General features: G+C 40.3%; 1 protein-coding gene and 2 long non-coding RNA genes across 8 annotated transcripts in view; 2 read left to right on the top strand and 1 right to left on the bottom strand.

Moving 5' to 3' along the window:
- The window catches only part of PCDH7 (protocadherin 7), a 269,546-nt gene extending 267,085 nt beyond the window's left edge, over positions 1-2,461 (bottom strand). Inside the window, exons 1-2 of one of the 2 annotated variants that reach the window (XM_038134885.1) lie at positions 2,429-2,461; positions 791-1,321 (exon numbers count right to left, since the gene is read on the bottom strand). In XM_038134885.1, coding sequence (XP_037990813.1) covers positions 791-796 — 6 coding nt within the window. In that variant the 5' untranslated portion in view covers positions 797-1,321; positions 2,429-2,461. Of the gene's footprint in view, positions 1-790; positions 1,322-1,624; positions 2,096-2,428 lie in introns of those variants that run through there. The other variant, XM_038134883.1, reaches the window with a different exon arrangement.
- Positions 1,735-2,302, top strand: LOC119700216. The gene is made up of 2 exons (XR_005256708.1): positions 1,735-1,876; positions 2,090-2,302. It is a non-coding gene; the product is annotated as an uncharacterized LOC119700216 (long non-coding RNA).
- Positions 2,462-3,795: 1,334 nt separating the features above from the next.
- The window catches only part of LOC119700214, a 181,001-nt gene continuing 170,122 nt past the window's right edge, over positions 3,796-14,674 (top strand). For 4 of the 5 annotated variants that reach the window (XR_005256707.1, XR_005256706.1, XR_005256705.1 and 1 more), the window contains exons 1-3: positions 3,796-3,911; positions 7,440-7,613; positions 10,223-10,292. This is a non-coding gene — a long non-coding RNA (uncharacterized LOC119700214). The other variant, XR_005256704.1, reaches the window with a different exon arrangement.

The following is a 14,674-nucleotide window of genomic DNA, read 5'->3' as shown; positions in this document are numbered from 1 at the left end:
CTGCCTTCCAGTTCCGATATACTTACAGTTCACGGGACAGTGGATTTTGCTTTTTAAAGATTCATCTCAGTAGATAGGATGGGATTTTCCTCCTCCTCCCCCTTCTCCTCCTCCTCCTCTCTGATTTTACTGTAATCACTTTGCAAGGTTTGCAATAAAAGCAGGAGCAGTACTGTAGGATTCGAAGCCCCCCAGGTCGTCGTCTTCAACACCAGAGTTAACTACAATTCACACACTCTCTCTCTTTTCTCTCTCTCTCTCTCTCTTTCTCTCTCTCTCTCTCTCCCTCTCAGCCGTTTACGACCAAGGCAATAGCTTTATTCTTCCCCCTCTCTGCACACACAGGGGAAAAAAAAATGTGATTTGCTTTATTCAAAGGGCTTGGGTCCGGGAAAACTCCAAATCCTCTTAGCAATGGGCAGTTCTTAAAAAAAAAAAAAAAAAAAAAAAAAAAAAAAAAAAAAAAAAAGTAAAAAAAAAATCCCAATAATGTCGGTAGCTGCACAGCTGATAGGAGAACCCCGAGTATTACAGTGCAGTCCACAGAATATCCCCTTTGGTTGGCAGAAAAGCACCCAAATCCATCTTCAGAGATCGCCTAAAATGTTCAGCTCTTTCTCCGGAGCGGATTTTTTTTTTAACAACTCTGCGCAAGGTCATTAGTCACAAAGCAACGATACAGAAACTGCAGAAGCCGTTTGCCCAGAATTTGCAAGGCTGGAGATAAGAACATAGACACACAACAGTCCCAAGTTTGTTTTTGCATCCGCAGTTTGTGTGTGTGCCTTACCTGCATTTGCACTGCATGTGTTAAAGCAATCTGGATCTGCAGCACTGAGAGCGATTCACAAATGAGATTGCAGTCTCTCCCTCTCTCTCTCTCTCTCTCTCTCTCTCTCTCCTCTTCCTTCCCGTCCCAATGCAGGTAACCAGATCTGAACTTGATCCTTTTAGTTCAAAGGTTAGCAACAAAACTATGTGTCCAAAGGCGATTATTGGTCTCTCGTAATTATACCCGGAGCGGAACAAGATGTAACTGGATCCCCCATGTGAATTAACACAGATTCTGAATTACATCCATATAAAGCGGAATGGCAAAGGGGAGGGGAAAAGAGCCGCGACGCGATTAAAAAAATACAGAGTTCTATTAGCAAATAAAATTGTATCAGTCAGTTGTTTCCTGTGATCTGCACCGCCACAGTGGGTGAAATCTGCAATTGTGTATTCCCTCCTGTGTCTTTCAGAGAAGTGTGGATCAGACGCTTTCACGGCAGAGCGGCTTGTGCTTTAAAATGTTGAATGGCAATTGAGAAGCTTCCCACTCGTAAGAAAAAAAAAAAAAAAAAAGAAAAGAAAAAAAAAAAAAAAAAAGAAGAAGCGGTAAACCGGCAAGTTTGCCCAAAGTGGAGGGAGCCTGCTGAAGCCTCTCTCGGTAGCTCTTCCCTGACGCTGCAGCAGCAGAGCCGCCTGCGCTACATACACACAGAAAGAGAGGGAGAGAGAGAAAGAGGGAGAGCAGAGAGAGAGAGAGAGAGCGCGAGAGAGAGAGGGAGGGCGGGAGGGAGGGAGGAGGAGGAGGAGGGAGGACGAGTCAAGCGCTGCACTCCAGAAAGCTCAGTCTTACCCTCTGTCTCTGCTGCCAGTGCTGCGAGTGGGATAGCTGCTCATCACAAAACACCAGTTCAGTCCTCAAAACCGATCCTCATTTCACGCCCGAGTGTTGCTGTGGCTTTCTCAAACCCGTGATCTGTAGTGATTTTCTCCTACCCTTTCCCTCCCCACGTCCGCTATAGACTGTGAATCGAGCAACGATTTTTAAAGCAAATGCTTGTTCGCCTCTCTTTTCTTCTATTCTGCATTTTGCGGAATCAAGCTGGTAAGGAAACTCGTTTCGCAGATTCCCACCTTCCCCTGTTGTGTTGGTGCTTTTGTGAAATAGCTGCAGTCACTGTAACTGCATAAAACTCCAGGGCGGAAGGGGGACTGCCTTAGATCTCAGACTTTCGTCCTGTTTCCCAGTGCTGTTTCAGCCTCTCGGTCTTTGTGATTGTGTTCTTCCTATTACCATGTTTTGAATGTGTCTTTTCAGCATGTTTGTGGGTATCCTAGGAGAAACAACAACAACAACAACAACAAAAAAAAACCTCGGAGAAGATTATCAGGAAGGCAGCTAGAGGGTTAGTAGAATAAACACATGTAAGAAGTAACAGATTTATTTCCGAACACAGACTTGCTGCTTGGATGATTGCTAAAATGTAGCGTCACCTACCCGGGTAAGTGGGAAATAAACTTTAATGGTAAAGCTCTCCGGCTCAACTTTGCTTATTCTGACGTCTCTAGTTCGCGTCTCCTTTTGACTTTGAGCCATTTAATCGCGTATGGCTTTTGTGTGCTCCCGCCCTACCCTTGGTGATGCCTGGCTCCTTACCTGTCCTCTCTGCTCAGAGCCCGGAGGGAAAAGAGGGAGACTCCGGGGGCAGGCGAGCGCGGGGCAGCCAGTGGGGAGAGAATGAGGGTGTGCGGGTGTGTATGTGCCCGTGTGTGCGGGTGTGTGTGTGCGGGTGTGTGTGCCCGGGTGTGCGGGTGTGTGTGTGCGTGTGCACGCGTGTGCGCGGCTACATGTGTGTGCGCCTGTGTGCGTGCGCACAGCCGGGGGAAGGCAGGAATCCAGCTGCTCCGTCTTCCTCCGTGAACACATGTGGGAAAGCAAGTTCTGTGTGTGCGCCTTCTGCATGCGTTTGTGTGTGCATTCCTCGATATATATGGCTCTTTTGAATAAAAACGCATGCAGACCAATGTAGCAAAATGTCTCTTTCATCGCGATGATATGTTTAAGCGAAAAGCGGCCGGATATGTTGAGGTGGTTCAAAGCAACGGTCACAGCGTGTCTTTGTCATTTGGGGCGGTGAGTGATTGTAGGAGGGAGGGAAGGTTGCCACCTCTTTCCTTGAGGAGTCCAGAGACACAGAGGGGCAGAGCCGCGCCGCATGGAGTCGGCGCTAGGGAGGGAGGGAGGGACTGCTCCCTTCTCCGGAGGGCTGCAGGGCTGCTCCTCCGGAGCCTCCTCCGGCCCTGGCACCGGCCCCGGCCGCTCTGCTTCGCCAGAACACGAAAACCCTCCCCCGCCGGTGCTGGAGACACTCGGCTCTCTATCTGCAGCATCAGCGAGAAAGCCCAGCTCGGCGCAGGCTCAGTGCTCACAGCCGCAGTCCCGGACGGAGGAGGGGGTTCGGGAGCGCAGCATCTTCGCAGCGGGTTAAGTAGGATTAGTACCAAATCCCTATTATATTTGCCAAGCAACTTGAATTTGTCAAATTTCCCCCTCGCCGTTCTGGATCTCCGTGAGGAGGAAATTTTGCTCACAGTGTAAGATCCAGACATGCCAGTACGTAGGAATACCAGCATACTGCACTGCACTGGCTCCCTGCGCTGGAAATACAACTGCGAACGGCAGGTCCCGCTGTTCCCGTCCCTTTGTGTTTTTAAACGCAGACAGGAAACTTAATGCATTCGCCAGGGAAGGGGCGGGATGAGAGCGTTGTTAACCTCTCCGCCGTAAACTTTAATCGGATTCCAGGCTGTTGCACGGCATGGACGCTCGCCTTCTTGCCTGCGTCTCCTTCCCCGTTGTTTCTACTACGGTCTCCTTGCGAGTGCCTCTTTCAAGCGAATGAGTGATTTCTTTCTCTTGCCATGTGCAATTGCTCCCCCTTCCTTTCCTACCCTCGCTGGCCTCTCTTACACACACTGTGCCTTTCACACGCGGTCTGCGCCCCCCAGTCGTCGTCCCCCCCCCCTTCCTTCTTTTTTGCAGTGTCTTCGCATGCAATCCCTCTCTGAATGTGCAATGTCTTTCCTGCTCGGGAGCGCTGCGTCCTTCACAGTGGATTGGTTCCTCTTTCGGAGCAGAGGTAACGGCCCCCCCTTTCCTATCATTCTCCCTTCCTCCCTCCCCTCCTCCCCTCCTCCCCCAGGGCAGGCGGCCGGCGTGGGAAATGGGCCCGACGTGCGCTGCATGGTGTATGGCCGCGCTGCTCCCGGCCCACGTGCCCCGGCTGCCGGGGGGGGACGGGGCTGTGCCGGCCGTGTGTCCCCCGCTCCCCCCCGCATCCCACTCGTTCGAGACGGCAGAGAGTAGAATTACCCCCGCAGCCTCTCTCGGCCTCGCCGGCACCGCAGAGTGCCGGTCCCGCGGCCCGCGCACCCCCAGCTTCCCGGGAGTCGGTCGGAACGAGCCCGGCTGCTCCAGGCGGGGGAGGTTTGTGGTTCGTCCCTCTGGGCAAATCTGTTGCGCAGTGTGACTCCCCCCTCCCGGCTGCCCCCCTCTCCGATGCACACAGACGCCCACACGCGCTCAGACCCGACACGGCATTTGTCCTCCTGATCTGGTGAGATCAAGTGGGGAGAGGGATCACAAATGTAATCGTCTGTAATAAATAAAATAGCCCGAGATGCTGGTGATATACAGAGGGGAAATAGGAGCTTGTGTCCTTAAAGGGAACATCTGATAAGGCCACCGAAGTGGCATCTTGCGTGTGGGAAGGAATCCGTCTTGCTGACAATCGCAGCCTGCTGTACGTGGGGAAATCCTAAAGCAGCCTGGGAGCTTCCCCGGCTCCGTGCATCCCCCAAGCTCCCGATGCACTGCGCCGGGGCTTTGTTGTCGTTGTTGTAGTTGTTGATTGGAAAGACAGGGGTCATCGTTAAAATATGCAGATATAATTAATGGCTGGTTTATCTTCATGTGTTGGCTGAGCCCAGCTTCTGCCGCCGGCAGCCGGACTCGCGTCCGCAGTTGGCGCTTTCAGCCCACGACAATTTGGTTTTCACAGTTTAGGAATGTCAGTGGCTCTCACTGGAAAATTACTTCTGGGATCTGCAGTGGGAATCAGTCTCTGGTTAAAGAGAGACAGATTATTTACATAGCCACACCACTCTGTACATTAACAAATACACACTGCATATTACTATTTTCACTCACAAACGAAAAAGAAGCTTCAGGAGGGAAAAAAAATCATAATGCCTTGAAAGTAACGTATTCATAATAATACATGGAAAAGATTAAATACAGTAAACATGACAGAAAATTCGAAAGCAGGGTAAAAACAAGGACAGAACCCCCACATGAAGCAGTTAAAGCCATTTGGCGGACAGGCGAAGCTAACTCAAGAACTCCACCAAGGGACAAGCAGCTGAAATGACACCACAGCAGCACGGAGCCCGCGGTGACCTTTCATCTCTCCAAAGTGTCTTGCTGATCTGGTGCAATTCTGTTGTGACCTCTTCGCTCCCTTCCGTACCACAAGTGCCCTCTGGCCGCCTCGGAGCTCCCTGAGTAGCTCGCAGTGGATATGCTGGGAGGCCGGCTGACTTACAGGGAGTGCTGACACTTGGCCAGTGTCTTTCACAGCTCTGCGAATATGCTTGCTGCGTAGTAACATGTAATAGGCAGCAGTGATTAAATTATTCATCGCAGCAACAGCCTTTCTGATGGACGTTAAAATGTAAGAGTTTAAATAAGAAAACCGCAGATTTACTTTTAAGCAGATAAACCCCACATCTGTGCTTATTTAACTGAATCCTAGCTAAGCATGAAACCAGTTACTTTGTTTAAATCCTCTCTTTTTTACTCTCTTTGAGAATTTTGAGCTAGATTATGCACCGTAAAAGTTCCTGACAGAGCAGAATTAATCTGTGTGGGATAACAGTGGGTAAATCTCGTATGATTATAATCGTTCATTCTTAAACTCAAACTGAAGTCTGTTCAAAGTGAAAGGTTCTTGCATAGGCATGATTCCATCAGCATTTCTGAGTTCTCACATTTATGAAGAATGATGAAAATCACTTTTTAGCCAAAGAGATAGTGAGTCTGTTTACTAAGATTTTTGCAGTGTGTATATATTCCTTACAAATCACAATTATTAACATTGAGATTTTTTTCCTCTTTCTTTCTTTCTTTCTTTCTTTCTTTCTTTCTTTCTTTCTTTCTTTCTTTCTTTCTTTCTTTCTTTCTTTCTTTCTTTCTTTCTTTCTTTCTTTCTTTCTTTCTTTCTTTCTTTCTTTCTTTCTTTCTTTCTTCCTGCTTTCTTGCTTTCTTTCTCACTTTCTTTCTCTCCTTTCTTTCTTTCTCTGGAATTTGTCATGAAAGGCTATTTACTGACCAGGTTTTTTTCCCAGGTGTTGATAAAAAATCTAACCACTTATAATCATGCAGAAATGACAGACAGAATATGCTTAAAATCAGAAAGAAAAATTAGTGAAAGGCCTTTAAAAACTCATGTGAATTTTTATGAGGGGAGGCATATTTTTGTTAAATTTGTTTCACATGCAGCCTCTAACTTCCCTGGATTTGCAGGGATATAAATGAGTGCTGCACGCAGCCCCACTATTTTATAGATTTATTTTTAAGTTAAACTACTGTTCATGTTCTCGAAATGCAAAGTAACTATAGAAAAAAATTAAGGTGAGCTTTCATAAATTCCTATAAAAATAGAGGGAAATGATGAGTCATTAGTACATATTCTACATAAAGAGATACAATGAGACATTTAGGAGAGATAATTAAACTGGACTTTATTTAAATGAAATGTATGAGAACCAGGTAGCACTGCCAAAGAAAGAAAAATATGTTCATTTTCACAGAAAATATTAAATGTGTACAATTGATATGTATATGGGGTTATTAGCAGAGAACAGCACAGTTAATCTGGGAAATAATTTAGGGGTTTTTTTATATATAGTGTTTCCAAGGTGGCCATCACTAGTGAGCACACTGAAGGTCTCAAAGTGCTTTGTAAATTATCCCTAAGAGATAAAAAGAAGTGCAATGACCTGTTAAGTCACCCAGGCAAACCACTAAAAAAAAATTACTCTTTCCAGATTAGGTTCATTAGACCATAGTTTTGCATTTCTTTATGTTATTTTACTATATTCTGGGTTCACATCAACATTTGTCTTTAAATATGAGACAATAATTTCTTCTTTATTTGGTGAATTGCTGGAAAATCAAAGACCTCTTTCTGAAGTCTTCAAAACAGGTTTGTATTCCAGATAACTACACATACAAAGAAAATCTTGTGTCATGGAATTTGATGGATAGCAGTAAAATATACTAAACTGTTATAGATATATTGAAATACAGGTGTTTTTAAGCTTGTGCTCTCACTTACTTCTGTCAGCTATCCTTTATATACCAAACTGAGTACACAGACTGTAAAATCAGTTCACCTCAACGTACTCTTGAGGACTTCTTGACCTAGTGTGATTTTTCAGTTCTATACTCTACATTTTTGCTGGTTTTTTTTAGGATGCTGCAAATAATTTTTCTGTGAATTAAAGTTTTCTTCCATTTTTGGATGAAAATCACAAGAGCATAAAATCTTTGTCTAATGTTCTTAGTGCATCCTGTGCAGTTTTAATTTATTTTTAATATAATTCAGGAGATCATAGAAGATCTGGCATGTCTTCATGATTGTACTGTGTCAGCTGCCTGTTGAGCAGAAGATAAAATACTCAAGCAAGATGGTAACTCTGAGAAGCTCTGAAGAACCTTTGATGTTATAATTCAAGCACTGTTATCCATAACTGAATGCTGTGCAGCTCTATTCCTTTCTGTAAGTTAATGCCAATATATGTTATTGATTACATCCAAAATGAAATTTATGGATCTACACATATACTCACTTAGTTGGGAGCTTTAATGCTTCTGTCTGCTTTTTCAAAACAATTACTGCTCTCTGGCAGAAAAAAAGAAGAGTAATAGTTGAATAGAACAACTAAGGTATAGAACAGAGTGGTTCTATATTAGGGAAATAAATATGGTGGCAAGGAAAATATTTTAGAATGGGATCAACCTGTTGATTACTTATTGGCCAGGCTGTTTGGCTTTGTTCTGCGATGTTGAAAACTAAAGGTACCTTATGAGGTACTTTATAATGTTAGGCTTGTAATTTCTTTTCATATGAAAAGTGCATCATTAGAATCCTTAGAGGTCATGTTGCTAAGCCTTATTTAGCTGTACAGTGCAGAAGCAAGCAGACAAAATTTTCCCTTAATTCATTGTCTGACCCTGTCAGAGACATGACTGGTCACTGAAGAAAGTAAGGGCTATTCACCTGCTACCATCAACTGTTAATGGTGAGCAAGAGAAAGTATGAAGAAGTAGAGTTCCTTGTGCCTTTGCCTGAACTACACTAAAACATAAACTTGTATATGCATGTCTACATTGTACAGGTGTAGTGAACAGCTTTGGTATTTAGCCAAAATAGCAATTAGAAGCTGAAGAAGGCCCTGGTTCTATCACCCTAAACCAGGATCCTTTTAGAACCAATAGGAATAGCCAAATATATTTAGGCTGTTAAGCACTGGTACATACCTGATCAGCTTTGCTTCTAAAATATTTCGTACTGCTATCTGAACTCTCCAAAATAGGAATGAAAGGGTTGTAGCCACCCTTCCTGTGAGGAAGATTACATAGCCTGGCATTGAAATCATCTGATCTCCTGCTGTCTCACTTGCACTTTTTGCCATCCAGACACAGCCATACTTTTAGGTGTTTTGCAAAGTTTCTTGGTGATCATCCTTTGCATAATTATATTTTTAGTGTCCTTTATAAGAGCAATAAGTACTGTACAGAGTGGGTTTTTACGACCTACAATATATCTAGAGGAAAAGAGGTACTGATAAGTTTCTACATTTTTCATCTTCTGATAGAAACCTGACATATCTTCTAGTCCATTCATTCTGTGAGATGATTAAAAAGTTGCTCTTCAACAAACTAAACCTCATTCAGGGCTCAGCAGGAAGTAACTGCAATCTAAGCACATTAAAGAACAGACAGGACAAGCCAAAGTATACCTCTTTCTTTCCCTCTTAAGATCATGGGGAAAAGAGAAAAGCAGTCTAATACTGTGATAAAACTGCAGCCTGCAGCAGCTGGCTATGGGTAAGGATATAGAACCTAATCCAAAGCACACAGAAGTCAATGGAAGCACTTTGACTAAATAAGCTTTGCATTAGGCACCTAGTGAGTGAATGATGTTTAAAGCATTCATGTAGATCTTAAGCAGATGAGTGAAGAAGAAAATTATGTGCATTTGAATCAAAATAAATACCATTAAAACACTGACCCCAGAGATCATCTTAATGACTCAGAATAAATTGTCATTCTTGGGCACTGAGTCCTATCCTCCATTAGTGCAAGAACTCATGTTGCATGAAAAAGCATATCTTTAAAACATGTGTTTATGTATATATGTAAAATTCTTGTGTTGATACTAATCTTAAAGTTCAGTACATTGTAAACATCTGCAGGCTCTTTTTACCCATTCATGTATTTACAGAGTGAATTTCTCTCATCTTAGAGTTGGGTTTTTTTCTGTAAAATAATACAAGATTTTTCAATTTTTTTTCATGATCTAAGTTCTGCATTCCTGAGATTGTGCAGATGAACTTCACCTCCCTCCATTCCATTTTTAATGATGTTTTCCGTGAATCTTTTTTTAATATGGAGGACAAAAATGGCTTATGATTTTCATCGTTCACTACCTCATGTGATAATGTTAAACATCTTTTTATTTAACCCAGAAATTTTATTTTTAATACTCTGTATTAACATTTTTCATAACTACATTGTGTTTTGATGACTAGTAGTCCTTCTTTAGTAGAGTGGCTGCATCTTTCTTTTCTCTGTCATTTTCAGCTGATAAACTCACAGTTTGTAGCTGAACATCTAGTTACATTTCTCTTTGTACTATTAAATGTAATTACATTTCTATTATAGAAGTCATCAAGTCATCTGATTCTTCTTGTTTGTTTTTATCATTTTGATGGTTCTCACACTTGCTTTACCAGCAAATTTCAGCAGCGTGCTTCTGAGATTTAATGATTCGGTTTTTAACTTAAATATCAGAAAGCTCTATGGCAAGACACTCCATAAAGAGCCCCTTAAAAGCTTCCATCTAATCATGCAAACACCTAACACAACCTGTCGTCCTCTCCTGATTAGTAGCGTCTTTATCTTCTCTGTCTTAAAGTAATCGTTTTCATAACAGATTGTGTCAAAAACTGTTTTGAAGTCCAGATATGTGAGATTTCATGCCTTGAATAGAAGATAAATTATTAAAGATATTGATATATGGTAGCATCTTCTCTCAAATATGTTTGGATGTATAAGTTTGCTTTTTACTTCTGTTCTCTATACTTCTGTACTTCTTTAATCAAGAACAGTGTGGCCAGCAGACCAGGGAAGTGGTTGCCCCCCTGTACTTGTCATTGGTGAAGCCAGAGCTCAGGTACCGTATCCAGTTCTGGGACCTTCAGTACAAGAAAGACATTGAGGGGCTGGAGCATTTCTGGAGAGGGGTGGTGGAGCTGGGGAAGGGTCTGGAGGGTAAGTCCTGTGAGGAGTGGCTGGGAGAGAGCACAGGACTGGGCTTGTTTAGCCTGAAGAAACGGAGTCTTGGGGGGACCTTATTGCTCTCTACTGCTGCCTGAAGGAAGGTTTTAGCTAGGCAGGGTTCATCCTCTTCTTCCAGGCAGCCAGCAGCAGGACAAGAAGACATACAGTCAAGCTGCAGCAGTAGAGTTTGAGGCTGGACATCAGAAAGGGTTGTTAAACACTGGAATGGGCTGTCCAGGAACCTGGTGGAGTCACCCGGCATGGAGGTGCTCAAGAAATGGCTGGATGCGACATTTAGAGCCATGGTCTAGTTGACAAAGTGGTGATCAGTCAAAGGTTGGACTTTATGATCTCAGACGTCTTTTCCAACCTAAATGATTCTGCGATTCTGTTCAGTTACTCATTCTTAGCTTCAAAAATTATTTTGAAACTTTGCGTTCTAAACCTATTAAAAATCTTATTGAAACATTATTTATTTCCTCTCTTCTCTTTCCCTTTTGAAACTGATATCCTTACTAAAAATCCTTGTTCTAGTCTCTACAGATATATGCATTAATTTCTTCAGAAATCTGCAGTGAAGGTTATCTGGACTATTGGCTTAGAATATTTTCTAGTCTTTGAATTAATTTCATTTCAGGTGTGATAATTTTTCTTCTATGACTTTGCTTTCATTGATCACTTTGCTCATTTCAACATCACAATCCTTGTTGGGACCTGAAACAATGTACACAATTTATTTGGGTGTCTCTAGGTAAATAATTATAATTTTACTTATCTTTGTGTTTATTGCACATTCTGCAAAAGTGGACCCAATGCTTTCTTAGCAATTTTTGAATAAGATCTAAAGGTTTACATTTGACCTTTTATTAAAGAGTACAAGGTATAACATTGTGAACATATTTGCCTATTTTGTCACTGCATGTTTTATATTGTCTTGTTTATGTATTACCTATATATCATATGTATTACCTATATATCATCTACATTATCTTCTGAAAATTCATTATGTTGAATGTCTGAATGCTTTATATTAGAAGAAAGGCAATGAAAGTGAAGATAACTAGATCATTTCAGAACAAAGGAAGCCATACCTAACCAGAAGGAATTTTGCACTTTCAGAGTTGAATAATACACAGCTAGATAAAAAAAATAGGTAAAAAGACTTTGAAAACATGGATTTGGCACTGACAAGACCAGAGCCATCCAGAATATCAATAGTAAATCCATGACAAGTATATATTATAACAACTATACTACCAGTTGCCAAGTATTATCAAGCTGAACATACAGAAAGTGTATATTTTATATATATATATAAGTCCTTGAGGAACAACATTCTATGAAGAGTCTTGCATCAAATACCCTAGAGAAGTTTAGAGAGATAGATCAGAATGAAAAGATTAGAAATAGAATAATAGAGAGGTGAAGCTAGCAAGTGTTTAGGTATGTTTTAAATTTTGTGAGCAAATACAATTAAAATTTATAAGGGAGAAGTGAGAAAAAACAGATTTTAGAAAGTTGATGGAATTTCAATTTTAATGCATCAACACAGCTACTTTTTAAGTTATTAGAACTTTATTTATTAATTTTTGTTTTTCTTTTAAAATAATTTTAGCATTTTTGTATTAAATGTCCATTTTTTTCCAAGGGGCACTGCATGAATCATAGTGCAACTTCAGGAGGATATATTTAACTTACTGCAGTTTCAAAAAGTTTATGAACACAAAGTATTGATAAGAAAACTTTTTTAGTTTTCATCTTGTGTCATTCTTGGAAGAAGTTATTAACTTAACTTGGTATTATTATTCCTTTGAAAGTTATAAGTAAGAATGATAACTGTTATGACTTCATGACACTTCAAATAATATATCCCTTTTTTTGCTTGCTTATTACTTTACTGAGTTTTAGCATATAACTTCTTTGCAAGTCCACATCTATATTTAAATTTTTGAAAAAAGTCAGACTGATTCAATGATATCTGATAATGAGGCTAGATTTACCCATGATGAAATTTATAGGCAATCTTATTTAAATATTTTCAGTATTTTTATACATTTCACTATGAACTTGAGCTTTTAAGAAGCTAGCTTTTTGGAGTTTTTTTGTCTGAATATAGAAATCTATCCATCCAAATTTATTGAAATTGCAATGCACTAAAATACTACATTTGCATAAGAGCGGTAAGGACTTGACATTTTAGAGAATAAGTTCTTCAAATATTTTATTCACATTTTATGTAGCCCAACATGTGCTTAACTAATTGACAATTTCATCTCTTTGTCCAGAAACTCCAACGCTCTGGTATTATGTGGCCTCTTCTGGGACATAACAACGGTAGCAGGAAGGGTCCATGTTTGAACACAGAGGGATGAAAGTTAGGTCTGAATAGAGAGAAAAAGATGAAGAGATGCTATTGACTGTTCCAGGTTTCAGTGAAGTCAAAAATAGATGTGAAATTTGTTATAAAATTATCACATTCATTCTCTCTCTAAACAATGGTAACCTTGTATATATTTAGTTAAAATTGCAAAGGCTTTTGCTAATGACCAGCCACATAAGTATCAATAAGAAAACATATGACTTAACTTTTGTTGTTTATTTAGGGTTGTTTTTTTTATTTCAGTTTTGGCTAGTAAATAACCTAGCCAAAAAAAAAGAAGTAAAAATCCAAAAATTAATATGAAGAACAATATTAATATTGCCAACAATATAATTCTCAGAAGTCAGAAAATACCAGAGTACTTTCAGCATAACTTTAATTCAGTGATTGTAATCTAATGACATGTTAATGTGTTCTTTCCATACTGAATTTCAATTTGGAATAAAATAAAAAATAATAAAAAAAAGTAGAAAAAAGGAAGGAAGGAAGGAAGGAAGGAAGGAAGGAAGGAAGGAAGGAAGGAAGGAAGGAAGGAAGGAAAGGAAGGACGCAAGAAAGAAAAAGAAAGAAAGAAAGAAAGAAAGAAAGAAAGAAAGAAAGAAAGAAAGAAAGAAAGAAAGAAAGAAAGAGCAAATGAAAAATTCAAATAAAGAAAGAAAATAATTGAAATAATTGAATACAATAATACTTATTTTTATTTAATTGCACAGAGGAAACATATAAGGTTGGACTTACTAAGAAAGATTTTGTTCATGTTCAGTATTTGTCTCATGGCCTTATTGCCCACTGTTAGAAGAGCATCCAGCACACAGAATTATTAAATGGTATTTTTATGGTGTATATCACTGCATGGTTTAAAAAAATTAAAAGCTTTATTTAATTTGTGGAAAATTGTATTATACTGGGGAATATCATGATTCCAGTATTAAAAATGAGAAGGTACTACAGAGACTGATGTAAAAAATATCCATAGACTTAGTATATCTGAGTCTTTAAGATCCATATTTTTGAGGAGTGTTTAGAATTACATACTTTTACATAGCCAAGCCAAACTCTCAGTGACATAAGGTGTGTCTGGAAATGTTCACTCTTCAGCGAAACAGTTTCATGGTTTCAGGTAAGAGCTCAGATATGGTGAAATCACAGTCAAAATGTTTTGTTCTGTGGAATCATGGGGGAATTCTATCTGGAAGTGAATGTCAGTCTCCAGCTTCAAAACAAAACATCCAGATACAATGAAACCCTGGATTTTTGCCTTGGTTTAACATCAGAGAAGGTCAGTTCTGTATAAGGCAGCAAGTAGGGATCTTGAGGAGAAAAATTTGGCTCTAATGAAAGCCTGTGTCAGACTTCACAAGTACCAGTACTTGTACAGGAACTATGATTGCACCTATAGCTTCATTTCATCATTTTCTAGCTATGAAAGGAACAGTTAATTTTTTTACCCTAAAAATATCCTTTTAATATAATTTTGTGACATAAAGTAATTTCTATTGCAGACAGAGGACAGCACAGGTCCCTGTCTCTACAAAAGGAAATGTACTTAGGTATGCAACACTTTGGAGAAGAAGGAACTGGGGTGTGGGGGAAAACTCTTGAATAAGCATAAGTGGGAGATGCACAGATGGTAGAAGTTCCCAAATGTTCTATGATTCTCTTTGGGCATCTTTTGCTATATAAGTGTGATAACATTTGTTAGAAGGCATGATTAAGGCTTTGTAGGCTTCACAGATGGAATGTAATTTAGTGGAAAGACTTGAAAGAAAGAAGATTCAGATATGAAATGTATTCCACGAAAGGAAGGGGTCAGGTCCAGAGAGGCAATGTAGATACAATAACTAAATATTGTTCTGTAAACTTTTCTGTGAAAGAAAAGACAGGAATAAGTTCCCTTC

Source organism: Motacilla alba, chromosome 4, assembly GCF_015832195.1.
Source record: "Motacilla alba alba isolate MOTALB_02 chromosome 4, Motacilla_alba_V1.0_pri, whole genome shotgun sequence".
NCBI classification, from domain to species: Eukaryota; Metazoa; Chordata; class Aves; order Passeriformes; family Motacillidae; genus Motacilla; species Motacilla alba.
This window is presented reverse-complemented; position numbering and strand designations above follow the sequence as displayed.